Source organism: Pristis pectinata, chromosome 24, assembly GCF_009764475.1.
Source record: "Pristis pectinata isolate sPriPec2 chromosome 24, sPriPec2.1.pri, whole genome shotgun sequence".
Taxonomy (NCBI): Eukaryota; Metazoa; Chordata; class Chondrichthyes; order Rhinopristiformes; family Pristidae; genus Pristis; species Pristis pectinata.
In genome coordinates this window covers 18736778-18756790 of record NC_067428.1, presented here as the reverse complement: position 1 = coordinate 18756790, position 20013 = coordinate 18736778, and the positions used below count along the sequence as shown (strand labels likewise).

The following is a 20013-nucleotide window of genomic DNA, read 5'->3' as shown; positions in this document are numbered from 1 at the left end:
AATACTTCCATGTGGGTTTTTGTCTATCCTTCCATGAAGACAGACACAAAATATTTATTTTTTCATTTCTTTATTCCCCACTATCAGAACATAACTCTATTTAATCCGCACATAAACTTTTCTGTGGTGTCCACTGGATTGTGATCAAGACTGGAAGCCCAGCCTGCTGTTACTCTTACTCCTGCTTATTCCATGGTTATTGAAATTGAGGGTAATATCTTCAGCTTCTTTTTGGCTGAACAGTTCAATGGTTCATATTTGTTTGCGGTTCTTTTATTCATTTAATGCTTTACAATTGCCCTCAACAAGAAGAATGGTAAATTCTAACAATTTTCTGTAAAGTTGATTGGAAGTTCTTCAGAACATTCAGACTATTGTTTCATCCTTATAAAACTGTAAAACTCATTGAATGCGGTTTGATTCCAACAATACCTGAAACATTATTAAGTCTTTCCTCCCTCTAGGTTACTGACTGATCTACTTGTGCTATTACTTCCTGGTTGTAATACCACACCATATGCGGTATCATTAAAAGAACTGTACTGCAGTGTTTCATTCAAATCAGTGTTTGTATCATTTCCAATTCAAATGAGCATTTTTTTGTATAGCATAGTTAAAAGTTAATTTAAAAAAATATTTTTCCAAGTATATCTAAATTGTTTTCCACAAATATTTTGCAGTTATTGTACCCCTGCACCTTTAAATTATATGCCACAGCTTTTATAATTTACTTTCTTTTTTCTTATGTAATTGCATAATCAGCACAGCAACAGACAAGTCAGCCCAACCAATCAACATTTATGGTTTCCTCCAACCTCTTCTGTTTCTTCTCCATCTACCTCTATGAGAACATTATCCATTCCCTTTTCCTTCAAACTTAAGCCTTTTTATTATATACATTTGTCATTATAGATTAGTAATCAAATTGAAATTTATCATTTAGGTTTGAAAGAGTATGGTTAGAGTCTCTCCAGGAAATATAGATCAGGTCCTCAGAGTGAGGAACTATTTATGCGTCCAACTTGATATTTATCTGCTTCATGGCATCATGTAAGTCAGAGCAATAGCTTTTCAACATTGAAATATAGGAGTGGCAATGGACATTTCAGTTGCTGGAGCTTGTTTTGCTGCACAATGCATGTCAATTGTAAGGAAAATAATGTTGCAGAGCCAGAGTTTTTATTCTGCAGAGATCTTGCCTTTTTTTTGATTAACTAAAAGTTTTTAAAGATTTAATATAAATTTGCTCAATTGTGCAGTTTTGATTCAATGGTGATGTGTTTGAGGGATAAAAATCGGAACCTAAGTCAATCTACTTGGAAACTCCGATAGCAGTAAAGATCCATGTCATCTTGTTCTTTGTACTATATGCTATATGACTTAAAGTTAGAAAAGCATATGCAAAGATCTGTGTGAATTGGCTTATGAAATCCACTGTATTCTGTGTTTATACATATTATCGCATTACAGACTGATTGCCGTAACTATATACGCATTCTCCACTGGTTAAGTAAAACTAGAATGTACGTCTGTGGAACAAATGCATTTCAACCAACATGTGATAATTTGGTGAGTACTCACACAGGGACATGTAGTACATATCCAAAAGCAAGTTAATAAAATAATTTGGGGTGGGCTGAGTGTAAAAATGGGTACTTGATGTTGGTGTGACATCTGTAGGCCAAAAGGCCAGTTTCTCTTATGGCTATGATTACAAATGGCAGAAATCTGAAATAAAACAAAGTATGCTGCAGATGCTCATCAGACCAAGCAGTGTCTAGGGAAGAAGTAAAACAGAATTAGTATTACAAATTGATGCTAGTTCTGATGCAAACCAGAAAGGCTAAAAATCTGAAATTCTGGAATTTTTTGTTGTTTTGATGGCTGTGATGAGCCTAGTCAGAAGCTGCTGCTCCTCGAGCTTACCTTGGGTTTCATCAGAACTGTCCAAGAGGCCAAAGTCACTCAAAGTGTACTTAGTTTCTCCAACAGAGAGAAGATCATGTTGAGCACTGAATGTAGTACACTAAATTGGAAGAAGTACTTGTGAATTGCAGCTTCACCTGGAAGAAGTGCTTGGATCTCTGAATTGTGGAAAAGGAAGAAATAAAAGGGCAGAGGTTGGTGTTGCATGGAAAAGTGCCATGAAGAGGAAGTGTTGGTGAAGATGGAAGAATGAACTGGTGTGTCACAGATGTAACAATTCCTTCAGAATGCTGAAAGGAGAGAAGAGAGTAATCTGATGGTGGATCGCATTGAAAGCAGTGGAAATTATGAATAAATGATCTGCTGAACTTGGAGGCTGGTGGATGGAAGTTGAAGACAAGGTGAATCTTATCCTTGTTCAGGATGGAAGGAGAGTGTGGGGTGAAAGCAGAAGGGTAGGAAATGGAACAAATGCAGTTGAGAACTTTGTCAACATGGTGGAGGGAAAACCATGGTTAAGGGGAAAAATGACATTGTGAAAGCACTTATGTGGAAACTGTTGTCATCACTCCAGTTATGATAGAGCTAGAGAAACTGAGAGAATGAAACGGAGCCTTTTCAGAAAGCAGGGTGTGTGGAGATGTGGTCAAAATAACTGTGGGAGAATGCAGGTTTGTAATGGATATCGTTTGCTAATCTATCTCTTGAAACAGAGATGGAGAAGTTGAGAAAAGGAAGAATCAGAGATGGATGGTGTGAAAATGAAAGTTGGCTGCAAGATGCTGAATTTTTTGAGTTCTGTATGAGAGCAGGAAGCAGTACAAACAGACAACTCTGTATTCTGTATCTTGTATCTCCATATGTATCAAAGACCAGCTGCCTCACAGTTGCAGAGATCTGGATTCAATCCCGACCTCCAGCATTGTCTGTCTGGAGTTTGCACTTTCTCTCTGGGTGTGTGGGTTTCCTCTGGGTGCTTTGGTTTCTTCCCACATCCCAAAGACCTGCTTGTTGATAGGTTAATTCATCACTGTAATTTGCTGCTGGTCTATGGTGAGTGGTAGAATCTGGGGGAATTGATGAGAATGTGGGGACAGTAGGTCACAGGGAAAATTATTTGGAAATGGAATGCTCTAGGTGACAGACAGGCTTGATGGGCCAAAATGGGCATGTTGTAAGGATATATGGTATATTACCAGGAAAGGAGGTGAGGGAGGGAGCCTAGGTAGGATTGAACCAACGACAGCTCTATGTATCCCACAAAAAAGGTAGACATTGCTTGGATCCTTGCAGGCTTCCATAGTTGCATTTTCCAAGCAATGAAAAATCATTGACTTGAAGGATTAATTCTGTTGCACTCTCTCCAGATGCTGCTTAACCAGCGAGTATTTCTGCCATTTTGTGTTCTTATTGTGATTCAATACTTGTTTAGAATTATACAAGTGAAGTGCCGTCTGATCTGTTCATGGGTGAACTTTAGCCAGCATCTTGGGTATTCATTTTATCCCTCTTAATGCAATTTTAAGTAAGACTTAACAGGTCTTGTTTTGATTTTTCTTCCTGAAAAACGTTGATACACTCTGATGTTCTGAGCATATTTTAGCCAATCTAGTTTTACTGCGCAAAAATAATACGTTGACATGTGATGCTATCTTCAGCTTGGTACATGCAATGTTTGCTCCATGAATGAAATTTCAACATAATAGTTTAATTGCTATTATTTAAAAACACTTTATAAGAATGTAAAAAATATGTGTTCAAGTAGGAATGAACCATTTGGCCATTTAAACTGCTCTGCTGTTCATCTACATCAACAATATTGTCCAGTGCCATCCCCATATCCCTAGATTCCCTTCATATCCTGAAGTCCTTTGATTTCTGTTTTGAATGAACTCGATGACTGAGCCTTCCGGGGTAGAGAATTCCAAAGCCTCGCCCTCTTCTGAATCCTAAATGGTTTCCTCCCCATTTTGAGACTTGTGACCCCTAGTTCCATACACCTTGGAAAAGGGAATTATTTTCTTTACATCCAACCTGTTGATTCCTGTAAGAATTCTGTATATTTCAATGAGATGCCTTCACATTCTTCTAAACTCTGGAGAATAAGACCTAATCTACTCATTTTCTCTCATGTTGCAAACCAGCCTAGTGAATCTTTGCTGCATTGCCTGTACATTTATCAACAATAAGCTCAATTGCTGTGAAAGTAACTTTTTAGAGTAATCCTTGAACAGAATCCAAACACACAATCCATCTAAACTTGTATAAGCACTGAATCTGGGGTTGTGCAACCATGTGTATACTTGCAGTACGTTCACTCCAATGTCTATTTGAAACTTGGCATTGTTTAATAAAATATTAAGTTAAATTGCTGGGTTAGCCATGGGTGCCAGAACACAATGAGTGAATGTTTTCAGCATCTAATTTCTGGCTTTATTTTCTGGTTCTCTGGAGACGTTTTCACCATTTCACATCATGGTGAGGTAAATAATGCCCTAAACATAACATTTTTCCAAAAAGATTCTCAGTATAATTTTTCTTGTAATTGTGATTTGGTTTTTAATAAGTTTGTTTTACTTATTGCATTTTCTTTTCCACTTCCAATATTTCTTTTCCAACACTCCTTCCTCCTATCCTGTAATTTCCCCCTCAAGTGCCCTGAAGTCCTGGATTTGTGCAGACAAACAGTCCATGGATAACATCAGTTCTCAAAAGCCTTGTCCACTGCCATTCTATTCAGAAATGAAAGCAATGGACAAGGCTTTTGAGAACTGATATTACCTATTTGATTATGAATGACCCAGCTCTTTTCATGTCAGAGAGAAACTGTACTGCAGGTGGAATCAGAGCTGTGCCCTAATTTTCCTTCACCCAAGGTTCAAGTGCATCTTGCATCAAGGGTCATAAAATTATGATCAAAACCAGGAGGTCAGCCTAATTTTATTTCTTCTTTCTGTATGAACCCTTCTTTCTCCTTTGCCACACAAAACATCGTGAGGCCAATGGTCTAGACTAGTTAAAGCTCACGTTCCAATAGTAACTTGGTCAACAATGTAGTGTGCCAGTATTCCTAATCTTGCAACTGCCTTTTTTTGGGTTGGGGTGGTGAAAAAAATTTTATGACCAGCAACAAAATACAGTGTAAAGAGAGCTTCTTACAGGGGAAACTGTAGTCTGCAATTGCTCTTTATAAATTTGCAGAACTACTGGGTTGTCCCATTCAAATTACTACAGGGTTTCCAACAAAAACTATTGACGCATTGTCATCAGGAAATTATCTCAGATGAACATGTAGAATAAAACATTACCATGAGGGTTTATTGTTTGGCAGGTTATTAACAATGGCAAAATCCAGCTGGAAAAAAATCCTGAAGAAAGTAAAGGACAGTGTCCATTTGACCCTACTCAGAAGTATGCATCTGTAATGGTCGGTATGTTGTGTTCTTTAAATATACTTTGAAAAAATAATTTTGTTAATTTAAATCTGTTACATTGCATGTGGGAAACCTGGTAAAAGAAATTAAATGTTTCTTGTATATTCTATGCACTTCAGGTCTGATGCATTACATCTTGGATTGTAAATAATATTATGTAGATTAGCATACTGTAAGGTGTCACAAACGACAGTTAAGATGCTGGTCTGTTATTCTTATTTTCTGGTCGTAATCAAAAGAAAAATACTGATGAGGGCTCTTGGATTAGTGCCACGAGATCCTTATATTGCACCTGATCTGGCAAACAGGAATTTGGTTTAACGTCATAACCAACAGATAACACCTCTGGAATGCAACACTTCCTCAGTACCGCACTCAAATGTCATTCAAGATTATGACAATGAAGTCAAAATCTACCAAAAAAACATCATTTGTTGGACCATTTGAGAATGGACTGTAGAAGAGATAACTACTCCCCCAAAAAGAATCCCAGATTCTGGAAATCTGAAACAAAAATATAAAGTTGCGTAAGTACTCTCTGCACATCAGGCAGCAATAGGAACATTAACTTACTGTATAGCTGTTACCTGACTAGAATATTTCCAGTATGTTCCATGCTTTTTTATTTAAATATTGAGCCAAATAGTGGAGTAAGAGAAAACAACACCCCAGTGAGGTGTTGCAGCAAAGGCATACTAGGCACTGCATATGTCAATGGGAATAATTATGGGGGTTCACGATTAGCTCCAAACCCTTCAGCTGACAAGGGGTTGGATATCAGAACAGTAGCAGTTCTGTAATAGAACATAGAACAATTATAGCACAATTCAGGCCCTTCGGCCCACAAAGCTGTGCCGAACATGTCCCTACCCTAGAAATTACTAGGCTTACGCATAGCCCTCTATTTTACTCAGCTCCATGTACCTATCTAACAGTCTCTTGAAAGACCCTATCATATCCACCTCCACCACCGTTTCCTGCAGCCCATTCCACACACCACTCTGAGTAAAAAAACTTAACCCTGACATCTCCTCCATATCTACTCCCCAGCACCTTAAACCTATGTCCTCTTGTGGCCACCAATTCAGCCCTGGAGAAAAGCCTCTATCTACCCTATCAATACCTCTCATCATCTTATACACCTCAATCAGGTCCCTCCTCATCCTCCGTCACTCCAAGGAGAAAAGGCCGAGTTCCCTCAACCTGCTTTCACAAGGCATGCTCTGCATTCCAGGCAGTATCCTTGTAAATCTCCTCTGCACCCTCTCTATGGCTTCCACATCTTTCCTGTAGTGAGGCGACCAGAACTGAGCACAGTACTCCAAGTGGGGTCTGACCAGGGACCTATATAGCTGCAACAATACCTCACGGCTCCTAAATTCAATTCCCCGATTGATGAAGGACAATACACCATATGCCTTCTTAACCACAGAGTCAGCCTGCGCTGCCACTTTGAGCATCCTATGGACTCGGACCCCAAGATCCCTCTGATCCTCCACACTGCAGAGAGTCCTACCATTAAGACTATATTCCGCCAACATATTTGACCTACCAAAATGAACCACTTCACACTTATCTGGGTTGAACTGCATCTGCCACTTCTCAGCCCATTTCTACATCCTATCTCTATCCCTCTGTAACCTCTGACGGCCCTGCAAACTACCCACAACACCCCTAACCTTCGTGTCATCCGCAAACTTACTAACCCACCCCTCCACTTCCTCATCCAGGTCACTTATAAAAATCACAAATAGTAAGGGTCCCAGTACAGATCCCTGAGGTACACCACTGGTCACCGACCTCCACTCAGAATATGACCCTTCAATAACCACTCTTTGCCTTCTGTGGGCCAGCCAGTTCTGGATCCACACTGCAATGTCCCCGTGGATCCCATGTCTCCTCACCTTCTCCATAAGCCTTGCATGGGGTACCTTATCAAACACCTTGCTGAAATCCATATACACTACATCTACTGCTCTCCCTTCATCAATGTGCTTAGTCACATCCTCAAAAAATTCAATCAGGCTTGTAAGGCAGGACCTGCCCTTAACAAAGCCATGCTGACTATTCCTAATCATATTATACCTCTCCAAATGTTCATAAATCCTGCCTCTCAGGATCTTCTCCATCAGCTTACCAACCACTGAGGTAAGACTCACCAGTCTATAATTTCCTGGGCTATCCCTACTCCCCTTCTTGAATAAGGGAACAACATCCGCAACCCTCCTATCTTCTGGAACCTCCCCCGTCTCCATGGACGACACAAAGATCATCGTCAGAGGTTCCGCAGTCTCCTCCCTCGCCTCCCACAGCAACCTGGGGTACATCTCATCTGGTCCCGGCGACTTATCTAACTTGATGCTTTCCAAAAGTTTCAGCACCACCTCTTTTCTAATATCTACATGCTCAAGCTTTTCAGGCCGCTGCAAGTCCCCACCACAATCCCCCAGATCTTTTTCCGTGGTGAATACTGATGTAAAGTATTCATTAAGTACCTCCGTTATTTCTTCCAGATCCATACACACTTTCCCACTGCTAGTGGCCCTATCTTTTCGTATTTCATCCTCTTACTCTTCACATAATTGTAGAATGCCTTGGGGTTTTCCTTGATCCTGCCCGCCAAGGCCTTCTCATGTCCCCTCCTGGCTCTCCTAATCTCTTTCTTAAATTCCTTCCTTTTAGCCTTGTACTCCTCCAGATCTCTAACATTACCTAGCTCTCTGTACCTTTTGTATGCTTTTCTTTTCCTTTTGACTAGATTTGTTATAGCCTTCATACACCACGGTTCCTGTATCCTATCATGACTCTCCTGTCTCATCGGAACATGTCTGTTCAGAGCTCCACACAAATATCCCCTGAATATTTGCCACATATCTTCTGTACTTTTCCCCAGAGAACATCTGTTCCCAATTTAATCTTCCACTTTCCTGCCTGAGAGCCTCATAATTCCCTTTACTCCAAGTAAACACCTTTCTAGCCTGTCTGTTCCTATCCCTCTCTAGTGCTAAATTTATGATCACTATCACCAGAATGTTCACCCACTGAGAGATCTGACACCTGACCAGGTTCATTACCCGATATCAAATCAAGCACAGCCTCTCCTCTTGTAGGTCTATCTACATACTGTGTCAAGAACCCTTCCTGAACACACCTAACAAACTCCACCCCATCTAAACCTAAAGAAATTAATTTACCCAAATTAATTTCTCAGCTGTTCTTTGTGAAAATGTGAAATTGTCCCCGTGCTCAAACCTCCTGCTCTCGGTGACTGTCAGCTGATCCTTTGATCTGACACTGTCTTTAACTGCTCATTGATCACAGCGACACCAACTTTCTTCTTGGGCTGGTGTTTTGTAAAGAATGCAAAACTGTTTAACATTCGCCATAGCTTGCTTGCTGTCATGCCTTTTAATGCAGTCCCCCAATCAACCAAAGGCAACTCACACCTCACTTCTTTTGAAATTTGTAGTTTACATTGAAGATTACATTTGCAGTTTACATTACAATACAGGCCCTTCAGCCCATGATGTTGTGCTGACCTTTCCTAAGATTCCTAAAATCAATCTAACCATTCCCTCTGTATTGTGGAGGTCATGGCTGTCATGTGATTGTGGAGGTCGTGGCTGACATGCGATAACACTGCCCCCACCTGTTCGGATGACAGCACTGCCCCTACTTGGTCGGAAAGCACACCACTGTCAATCAAGGTTTGGCTCCACTCCACCCATCCGGGCACACTTGACCATTTAAGACTTGTCACTTTAAGCACCTTTGTACCTGGCCTCGGGCCATTGGGCCTTTTGAACTACCTGGGCTGGACCCCCCAGCACTATAAAGAGTGCCACATGTGCTAGGTTCTCTCTCTTTTGTCTCCGAGGGATGCCCTGTTGGTAAGCTGTATACTGTTTAAGAGAAATTAGTTAAGGACCCCTGGGAGCATAGAGCCGTGCTTGCACTGAGTCAAGGGGGGTGGCGGGTAGCATATTGATTTTCCTTGATTGTTTGTACCCAGTTCATTTTGTGTGTGTGTGTGTGTGTGTGTGTGTGTGTATTTTACCCTTGTTGCAATTTTCCTATGCTCATTATCACCAGTGCGTGTGTGTGTGTGTGTGTGTGTGTGTGTGTGTGTTGTTCCCATTACCCTTTCCCCACGTTTACCTTTGCAAATAAGTAATTTAAGGTGATTGGAGGAAAATACAGGGGGGATATCAGAGGTAAGTTTTTTATACAGAGAGTGGTGGGTGTGTGGAATGCGCTGCTAGGGGTGTTGGTAGAGGCAGATACATTAGGGACATTTAAAAGACTCTTAGACACATGGATGATAGAAAAATGGAGGAGTATGTGTTTGGAGTCCTTGTCCTTCAAGACCTCGAACTTGTCTCACAACACCCTCCCACATACTCCTCCATTTTTCTATCATCCATGTGTCTATCTAAGAGTCTTTTAAATGTCCCTAATGTATCTGCCTCTACCAACACCCCTTGCAGCGCATTCCACACACCCACCACTCTCTATAAAAAAAAACTTACCTCTGATATCCCCCCTGTACTTTCCTCCAATCACCTTAAAATTATGCCCCCTCATGTTAGCCACTTCCAGCCTGGGAAAAAGTCTCTGACTGTCCACTTGATCTATGTCTTTTATCATCTTATACACCTCTATCAGGTCACCTCTCATCCTCCTTCACTTCAAAGAGAAAAGCCCGAGCTCACTCAACCTATCCTCATAAGACTTGCTCTCCAATCCAGGTAGCATCCTGGTAAATCTCCTCTGCACCCTTTCTAAAGCTTCCACATCCTTCCTATAGTAAGGCGACCAGAGCTGAACACAATATTCTAAGTGTGGTCTAACCAGGGTTTTATATGGACTTTAGTAAGGCAACAATACCTCGTGGCTCTTGAACTCAATCCCCCAACTACTGAAAGCCAACATGCCATACGCCTTCTTAACAACCCTATCAACTTGCATGGCAACTTTGAGGGATCTATGGACTTGAACCCCAAGATCCCTCTGTTCCTCCACAGTGCTAAGAATCCTGCCATTAACCTTGTACTCTGCCTTCAAATTCAACTTTCCAAAGTGAATCACTTCACACTTTTCCGGGTTGAACTCCACCTGCCACCTCTCAGCCCAGCTTTGCATCCTATCAATGCCCTGTTGTAACCCTCGACAACCTTCTACACTATCCACAACACCACCAACCTTTGTGTCATCTGCAAATTTACTAACCCACCCTTCCACTTCCCCATCCAAGTCATTTATAAAAATCACAAAGAGCAGGGATCCCAGAACAGATTCCTGCAGAACACCACTGGTCACTGACCTCCAGGCAGATTACACTCCATCTACAACCATCCTTTGCCTTCTATGGGCAAGCGAATTCCGAATCCACACAGCCAAGTTTCCCTGGATCCCATGCCTCCCGACCTTCTGAATGAGGCTATCATGTGAAACCTTATGAAACTCCTTACTAAAGTCCATATACACCACATCCACTGCTCGAACCTCATCAATGAGTTTTGTCACATCCTCAAAGAATTCAATCAGGCTTGTGTTGCATGCTGACTATCCCTAATCAGACTGTTTCTGTAAATGCTCATAAATCCTGTACCTAAGAATATTTTCCAATAATTTGCCACCACTGAAGTAAGACTCACTGGTCTATAATTCCCAGGATTATCCCTACTCCCTTTCTTGAACAAAGGAGTAACATTTGCCACTCTCCAATCATCTGGTACTACTCCTGTGGCCAGTGAGGATGCAAAGATCATCACCAAGGGCTCAGAAATCTCTTCCCTTGCTTCCCGTAGTATCCTGGGATATATCCTGTCCAGCCCCAGGGATTTATCTATCCTAACGTTTTTCAGATTAAATTCCATCTGCCATTTCTCCGCCCATATCTTGCTGTGTCCTTTGGCAATCTTCTACACTATCCACAACATCTGCAAATCTTTGAATTGTCTGTGAACTTACTAACCCACCCATCCACATTTTCATCCAGGTCATTTATATATATCACAAACAGCAGAGGTCCCAGTACAGATCCCTGCAGAACACACTAGTCATGGACCTCTAGCCAGAGTAAATGCCATCGACCTTTTGGAAATGCACATGTATTATCTTTGGGTGCAGACAAGCCCGAATTCTTTTATGATGAGGGTTATTATTAAATAACATCAACTTTCATAGCCAAGAACACAAAATAATCTGTTGCCTGAGGTACCTGAGGTTGTGTCATTATCCAAGGAATTATTGTTTATAAAAACATTTAACTAGCACCCTTCTTGATCTTCAAGCATCCCAAAACACAGATCAGCCAATAAAATATTACATTGGAAAAATGGTAGCCAAATTGCACATAGCATGGTCACAGAGACAGCAATGAAACAATAATAGTTAATCTGTCTTTAGTGATCCATGTTGAGGTGTACATGGATAAAAAGGATAAATAAACCTGAGATGACAGACATGCCTTGGTTGAATATCTTGTCTGAAAGATGATACATTTGATAGTGCAGAACTCTCTAAATGCACAAGACTCAAACCAAAAACCTTTTGATTCTGAAGTGAAATTGTAATCACTAACCATGGCAAAATCATGCTTCAGCTTTGATCATTAGTTTCAAGAGAGATGGAAAGAGACAAAGAGAATAATTGTGAAATCTGTTATACATTTGACACTATAAATAGGTTTTGAACTGGATAAGTATGTAATTGAGCCATAAGTAAATAGTATTGAATACAATGTATTTGGTAGAAGATGGAAACCAAAACCCCTTTCATTTGAAACAAACATTAACTTCCAGCCAATTGAGAGTTCAAGGTGTGGTAGCTATAATTTCAAAGCCCTTAATCAAGTAGGAATGAAAACACCATTTTGATCTCATTAATTTCATATGTTTTAGATGGAGAATTTTACTCTGCAACAGCAAATAACTTTCTTGGTTCTGAGCCAATTCTGCTCCGTAGCCTGAAAAACAACCTGAGGACAGAGTACAAAACTTCATGGCTAAATGGTGAGCATATCTTGTGTATCATGCCAAAGGTCCCCGGTGGGATCTTTTTACTATTCAGATTTTACTTATGGGTAGAGATGCAGGGGGAGTGGGATGGAGAGCTGCACATGATTTGGTGTTTTGTGTCTACTGCAGTACAGAAGTATAGAGTGTAATCCAAAGCCATGGGGAAATTCATTCAAAGATTGTTATTCTTTTTGCAGGTTAAGTGCTGATACAAATAGGCCCCTCATGTCCATTATATCACTCTAAAAATGTGTGAAACTAAACCCAACATTTTTGTTTGGTGCTTTTGTGAATTAAACACTGGTTTAAAATTTTTTTGGTTATCTGTTGTACCGTTACAAAATAAAATCATCAGAATGCTCTGACTCCTGAAAGAGAAGCACGTAAAAGATGGCGAGGGGGGATGATCACTGAAATTTCTCCAGTTGTATCTTGTATCAAGGTGAGAGATATTATGGCTGAGAAATGAAAAACTAGGCAATTAACTCAAGCACAGCAAGATTAATTGCAAAGAAAGTCTGTTTCTGATGCACCAATGTGCCTTAGCCTTAACAAAAAAATAACACTGGAAGAACTCAATGGGCCAAGCAACATTTGTGTAGGTAAAAGGTGTAAGTCAACGTTTTGGGTCGAGGCCCTGCATCAGGACTGAAAGGGAACAGGAAATATTGCCAGTATATAGCAGTACGAAGGGGGTTGGGGGGCAGGATAGAGGTTGATAGGTGAAAGTTGGAACCAGATGGGGAGGGGATGATAGGCAGATAGAACCAGGTTGGGGGTGGGGGGACAGAGGCTGGTAGGTGATACATTCACCTATCCACGTAGTTTTCTTCTACCTTTATTCATCTCTTCCACTCCCTCACCCCACATAGTTTCATCCACCCACCATTCCCTGCCCATCTGGTTCCAAATATCACCAATATAAACATAGACTAATATTTTCTTAAGTTATATGATTTTGCTTTTTCCCTTTTGAAGAGGTTTTGTTCCTGAAGACTTAATTTGTATCGTTGTCTATACAATATCAACATAATACTTAATCAACTTAATATTTCTCTATTAGATTGATCACAGTTGCTAGATAATTGTTCTTTATTTTAAAACAGAACCGAATTTTATATATTTGGATGTGATTCAAGAGAGTAAAGATGCTACTGATGGAGATGATGATAAGATTTACCTATTCTTCAGTGAAACAGCTGTTGAGTTTGAATTCTACAATAAGCTACTGGTTTCAAGAATTGCACGAGTATGTAAGGTAGGTGACCCCCATGTTACGGGGACTGGGGATTGCATTTCTAGTAAATGGGACATACTGTAATCTTCCGTATGTGAGTTGCAAAACAAAATTGTGTTGATTTATTTTTTTCCACATAAATTCCCTGGGAGTGAATTTTATTCTGTATCTCAAATTCTTGGGTTGTGATTTCTGAATTTTGTCAGGGTGAATTTTCATAAGCCAAGTGATCATAATGTGGGGGTTGCCTGTATTAATTTTGCACTGTATCTAAATTCTGCAGTGCTTCAGTTATATAACACTCTGGTAAAGTGATTACACAAAGTGGATCAGTTGTCTTACCACATTTGCTGGCAGTGCAGTAACTTTGTGATAGGTTTGTTGTGAGGGTGGGGAGGAAATGGTGGATGTGGTGGGTCTCGTCTCTTGGGAATACAACCTCCTGTTGCCAGTAGTTAACTAATTCTAGAAATTAAGGTCATGATTAAGCACGTTCACTCGTCCATCAATTAAAAGAGACTGGAGTGATTGCATGTATTTTAAACCACCATGCAGACAACTGGCTACTGCATACCATTTTCAATTTAATTGCATTGACACATTAAACTAGATTCTAAAGGTGTGATTAAAACTATTTCCTTTACACAAACAAAAAAATGAGTCAGTCCTATGAAAATTGGTCAAATATTCAAATTTATTTAAAATGTAAAAAAAATGTTGGAAATACTCAGCAGGTTACACAGTATTTAGAGACAGAAGCAAACAGAATTAACTTTTCAGATATGTGACCTTTCACCAGGACCTTTTGAACATTAATTTCCCTTCATGCCCTGCATAATGGATTGGAGAATCTTTGCGTGGAGGAGGGAGGGGTTTTGGGGATGGGACGTTAAACGTTTTAAAGAAAAGTCCACAACCTACGGCATGAATACCTGTTATTGTTTTTATGGGTATTGGGTATGTGGCATGTATATGCCTCAAAAAATGAAGTTGGAAAACCCAAGAATTGTAATGGTGACAAGAACCACAAGCATTGTAAGACAGGGAGAATAGAAGGACTTGCATTTATGTAGAGCTTTGCATGATCTTGTGACATTACACAATATTACAAAATTAAATTGTTCTACATGGTACGACGTGCAGTATCACTGGTCTGGCAGTTGGACAGAATAAGATTTATTAGAACATAGGACAGTATAGCACTGGAAAGGCCACTTGGTGTTGGTGTATTATTGTCATTTGTACCAAGATACAGTGAAAGACTTGTCTTGCATACTGATTGTACAGGTCAATTCATTACACAGTGCAGTTACATTGAGTTGGTACAGAGTACATTGAGGTAGTACAGGTAAAAACAATAACAGTACAGAGTAAAGTGTCACAGCTACAGAGAGAGTGCAGTGCAGGTAGACAATAAGGTGCAAGGTCACAAGGTAGATCGTGAGGTCAGAGTCCATCTCATCGTATGAGGGAACCATTCAATAGTCTTATCACAGTGGGATAGAAGCTGTCGTTAAGCCTGGTGGTATGTGCCCTCAGGCTCCTGTATCTTCTACCTGATGGAAGAGGCCAATGATGATGAACCGATCTTGATACCGATCTATACTAAGTGTCCTCCTCCTGTGTATCATCCATATCCCTCCATTCCCTTCATATTCATATGTCTATCTAAAAGCCTCTTAAACTCTACCAAACTGCCTGTTTCCACTACTACCCCTGGTAACCTATTCCAGGCACTGGAACTAATGAATTTATTACTGAAACAAATGATGGGAACTTTAAATGAGTTTCTGTTGATTCTTTCTATTTCAGGGAGATCTAGGTGGCCAGCGAACTCTCCAGAGGAAGTGGACCACCTTCCTGAAAGCCAGTCTAATGTGTTCTGCTCCTGAGATAAACTTTCCATTTAACATCATTCAAGATGTCTTTGTGTTGAGGGCAACAAACTGGAGAAACAATATTTTCTATGCAGTTTTTACTCCACAGTGGTAAGAATAACCAGTGGTTTGCAAGCCAAGCAAATTATGTGCCCTATATTTTTGTAATTCTTGTTAAGGAATTAAAGATTCAATATTTACCTTGTAGTTCTGTTTCTTCAATAGGTTTTTCTTGTCTTCTTAATGATTCTTTTTAGAATAGACTAGGTATGGCATTGATACATGATAAGGATGTCGCTGGCAATCCCATTCCTAATTGTCCATGGGAAGGCAGTGATGAGCTATCTTCTTTAATCACTACAGTCCATGTGGTGAAGACACTCCCACAGTGCTCTTTTTTTCATTAAGCAATATAATGCCATGTACAGGTATCTTGCCAAATGAACACTGTTTGTGTTGTGAGCTTAGAACACTGTGGCACGAGGCTATTTTACAACAAAGACTTTGATCAAATCTGGTCCTATTGTTACCTAAAATTCCCAATATGCTATTTTTTTAAAAACTAGCACTGAAGAATGATCAATATCAGGAATACAGTATTTATTATTTCTTCCACTGCTCCCTCCCCCAGGATAGTAATGATAATTTAGCAGCCCAAATACTGTCCAGATTAAGGATAGTTAATACAACACATCTAGAGAACTGAATATGAAATCTGATGATCTTTTGGTTTGATTAAAAAGAGGAAGAACTTGGTTATTCAGTATGTCAATGTTGGATGACTATCAGTCTGAGACAAAGAATCAGTTTTCAATTGAATAATGCTGAATGAAACAATGTTATGTAATTGAATTTTAAAGCAAATAAATGCATCAGAAATCGTGGGGAGCCAAGGGCCAATGGCTGTGAGAAACCCAGGGCAGTTAATGAAAAATGGAAGAGAAAACAGTTGGGAAATGAAGATCACTAAAGCCACCAGATCCTCATATGATCTGAATCCCAGGGTTCTAAGGGAGGTGGCTGCAGAAATAGTAAAGGATAATCAACAATTTTCCAGAATTTACCTGCAGATATAATTTAGGAAAAGTGGAGAGAGAAAATAGTAAAATAGCATTTAATGAATCTAATAGAACTTTTTAAGGGTTTAACTGAAATAATAAAGGGGAACCATTGAATGTGGTACATCTGAATTTTCAAAAGACTTTTGGTAAGCTATCAATGTAAGGTTGTACATAATATATTACTCACTGATTGATGTAATATATTAACATGGATAACAGTTGCAGGGCAGGAAACAGAGAAGGAATAACCAGGTCATTTTCAGGCTGGCAAGCTGTGATTAATGGAGTGCCTTAGGGATCAGTACTTGGTCTTCAACTAATCACAATATATTGTCATGATATGGTTGAAAAGACAGAATAACATCAAAATTTGTTGATGATATAAAGCTAGATGAGAAAGTGAGCTGTGAGGGAAGTGCAAAGAAACTGCAAAGGGACAGTGTGAGTGAACAAGGAGGTAGATGTAATATAATGTAGGAAATACAAGCTTATTCACTTTGGTAGGAAAAATAGAAAAACATTTTTAAAAATAAAATGAGCTATTGGTGTACTGTGGAATCATCCATATATAGCAAATAATTAGAATAGCAAGTAGTATATTGGCCTTTATTGCAAGAGAGTTGAAGGATAAGAGAAAGGAACACTTGGTGCAACCTGATGCGATCTGGCATGGTGAATCAGACTATTTTTCTTCTCTATGCTTCAGTAAAGGTAAATACAATTATAATGTCCCATTTGTCACCCTGAGATTAACTAAACAGTACCAACCAGGAATTATGACTGTTTTCCAATTTTTTGTTTTTGTTTCAGGTACCCAGCATCTGCACTATTTTATAATTTGCTACTTTGCTCCTCATGTTTCTTAACCATTTATTTTATCATAACATTATCTTTACTTTGTCACTTATAATATGCATATGGTGTTGACTCTTTCATCTTTTACAGCAAGGAGCCTATCAGACTTGGCTATGATAGCCTGACCAAACTTGTACCTGGAGACCACTTAACAGTTGCTTCTAAACTTGTGTTTGTACAGATTGTTCCCACTCTTGTTTGAAAAAAATGTATAACTTGACTGGAGAAAAAAGGAACTATTTTGCAGATTTATCCGACTGAATCAATAAAGTTCAGAGTTATGCAATGTCATCATTATGGTAATTATGAGATAAATGAGAAGTGTTTTAAAATTGAATAGGGTCTGTCAGCAATTGTTTAATAAATGGGATAATGTTGATTCTAGAGAGAAAATTGTGTGCAGATATATGTTCATTATGTATTGTCCTATGAGAAAGATATAATGTAACACTTAATTGTTTAGGGGGAAGCAAGACATGTCTGCAGTTTGTGCCTTTGGAATGTCAAAAATTCAGGAGGTGTTCAATGCAGGAAAATTCAAATCACCTATAACGGTAGAACAATCTCGCGTCAAGTGGGTGATGTACAGTGGAACAGTTCCTGTCCCTCGCCCAGGTGCTGTAAGTATTGAAACTTTCCTTGAAAGGAAATAAATCTTCATTGTAATTTAAGAGCTGCAGTATTTTTCCAGGCTTTCCCACACTATACTGGATTTTTTAATTCATTCTATAAACAATAATTTTGAGTTCAACTTCAAGGTTATTCAGGTGCGCTCAGGCATTATGTTATTACTCCGCTCAGTACTCAGGATGCTTTCCCAGGAATGAGGGCATAAATGGAATCAGCACCAAAAGGGGCCATTATACCATTATATATAGAGATGTTCTGACAGCTCTGCTGAGACCAGAACATGATGCAAACTCTTGACCACACCATTGCTGCACCAGGAACCTGGAGTTAATGTTAGCAGGATTGCCTGCATAAGTGAATTATGCATTATTCAATGTGCAGAGGCTGCGTATGAAGTTTGATGTTGGGTGGGCTTGGGTGAGCTGTGCATTAGCCCCTGTTAGAAGTAATGGAAGTTGCATTCTCTCCTTGTTTAGTTGTACATTTCAGCTTGAAGATTTCTCTATGGTTCTGGAGGGGGACCTATATCCTTGGAGGCTTTTCAAGTGCTACTCAGGGGGTTTAAACTAGTGAGGCAGGGGGTGGGGCCCAGAATGACAGTGTAGCTAGTGGGGCAGCTAACTCGTATGTAGAAAATAGAACAGGCAATTCCAGTGAGCAGAGCAGCCAGAAACGGGAGAGGAAGCATGAAAGAGCCAATAGGCTTAACAGCATTTACTGTAATGCAAGGACCCTCACAGATAGGATGGATGAGCTGCGAGCATGGATCAGATATCGGATTATGATACAGTTGCAATTGTGGAAACATGGTTGATGCCATGGCAGGACTGGCAGCTCAGTGTTCAAGGGTATAGATGTTTCAGGTGTGACAGATGGTGCAAAAAGGGGAGGAGGGGTTGTTGCACTGCTGAGAGCATTATGACTGTACTCTGGGAGGATATCCTGGAGGGATTGGCCAATGAGGCTACATGAGTAGAAAGGGATAGATAGGGTATACAGTCAGAATCTTTTTCCCTGGTTTGAAATGTCAAATACTAGAGGACATGCAATTAAGGTGATGGGGGGAAGTTTAAAAGAGATGTGTGTGGTAAGTTTTTTTACACAGAGTGCTAGGTGCCAGGAACAGGCTGCCAGGAGTTGTGGTAGACGCAGATCTGATATTGGCATTTTAGGGGCTTTTAGAGAGACGCATGAATAAGATAAGATATGGATGATATGCAGGCAGAAGAGATATAGTTTAATATGGCATTGTGTTTAGCACAGACATCATGGGCCAAAGGGCCTGTTTCTCTGTTGTACTGTTCTATGTTCTATTCATAGGCAGATCGCAGAAGGATGTAAAAGCAATAAAGTTGTTGTAGTGGGGGATTTTAACTTGCCCAATGTTGCCTTAGTGCAAAGGGTATAGATGGGTGGAATTCATAAAATGCACCCAAGAGGTTTTTTTGAATTGAAGCAGTATGTAGAGAGTTCTACCAAGGAGGGGGCTTGCACTAGACCTTATCGTAAAAAATGAGGATGTGCGGGAACCCTTTGGGAACAGAGACCATAGTTTGGTAAGCTTCAAGGTAGTCATGGAAAAAGATAAGGTTGGTCCTTGAGGTAGGGCCCTAAACTGGAGAAAGGCAGATTTCAATAGTGTAAGACAGGACCTGGTGGAAGCAGATTGTGATAAACTGCAAGAGGGGAAAACAACATCTGATAAGTGTGAGGCGTTTCAAAGCAAGATGATAATAAGAGTTCAGAGTCAGCATGTCCCTATAAGGGTAAGAAGCAAAGACAATAACATTAAAGACCTTGGTTAATAAAATATATTGATCAGGGAAAAGAAGAAAGCATATGTCGGGTATAGAGAATTGGTATCGAATGAGTCCCTTGGGGTTTATAGGAGATATAGGAGAGCACTTAAGTAAAAATTAGGAGGGTAAAAAAAGGCCATGAAATGACCTTGGCACATAGGATTAAGAAGAA

General features: G+C 39.9%; 1 protein-coding gene across 3 annotated transcripts in view; it reads left to right on the top strand.

The window, feature by feature from the left end:
• si:ch211-129c21.1 (uncharacterized protein LOC563087 homolog) overlaps window positions 1-20013 on the top strand; it is a 71866-nt gene that overhangs the window by 33604 nt on the left and 18249 nt on the right. For all 3 annotated transcript variants that reach the window (XM_052037750.1, XM_052037748.1, XM_052037749.1), the window contains exons 5-10: window positions 1471-1569; window positions 5258-5357; window positions 12266-12376; window positions 13489-13640; window positions 15432-15607; window positions 17876-18032. In XM_052037750.1, the coding sequence (XP_051893710.1) occupies window positions 1471-1569; window positions 5258-5357; window positions 12266-12376; window positions 13489-13640; window positions 15432-15607; window positions 17876-18032 (795 nt within the window). The remainder of the gene's footprint in view (window positions 1-1470; window positions 1570-5257; window positions 5358-12265; window positions 12377-13488; window positions 13641-15431; window positions 15608-17875; window positions 18033-20013) is intronic.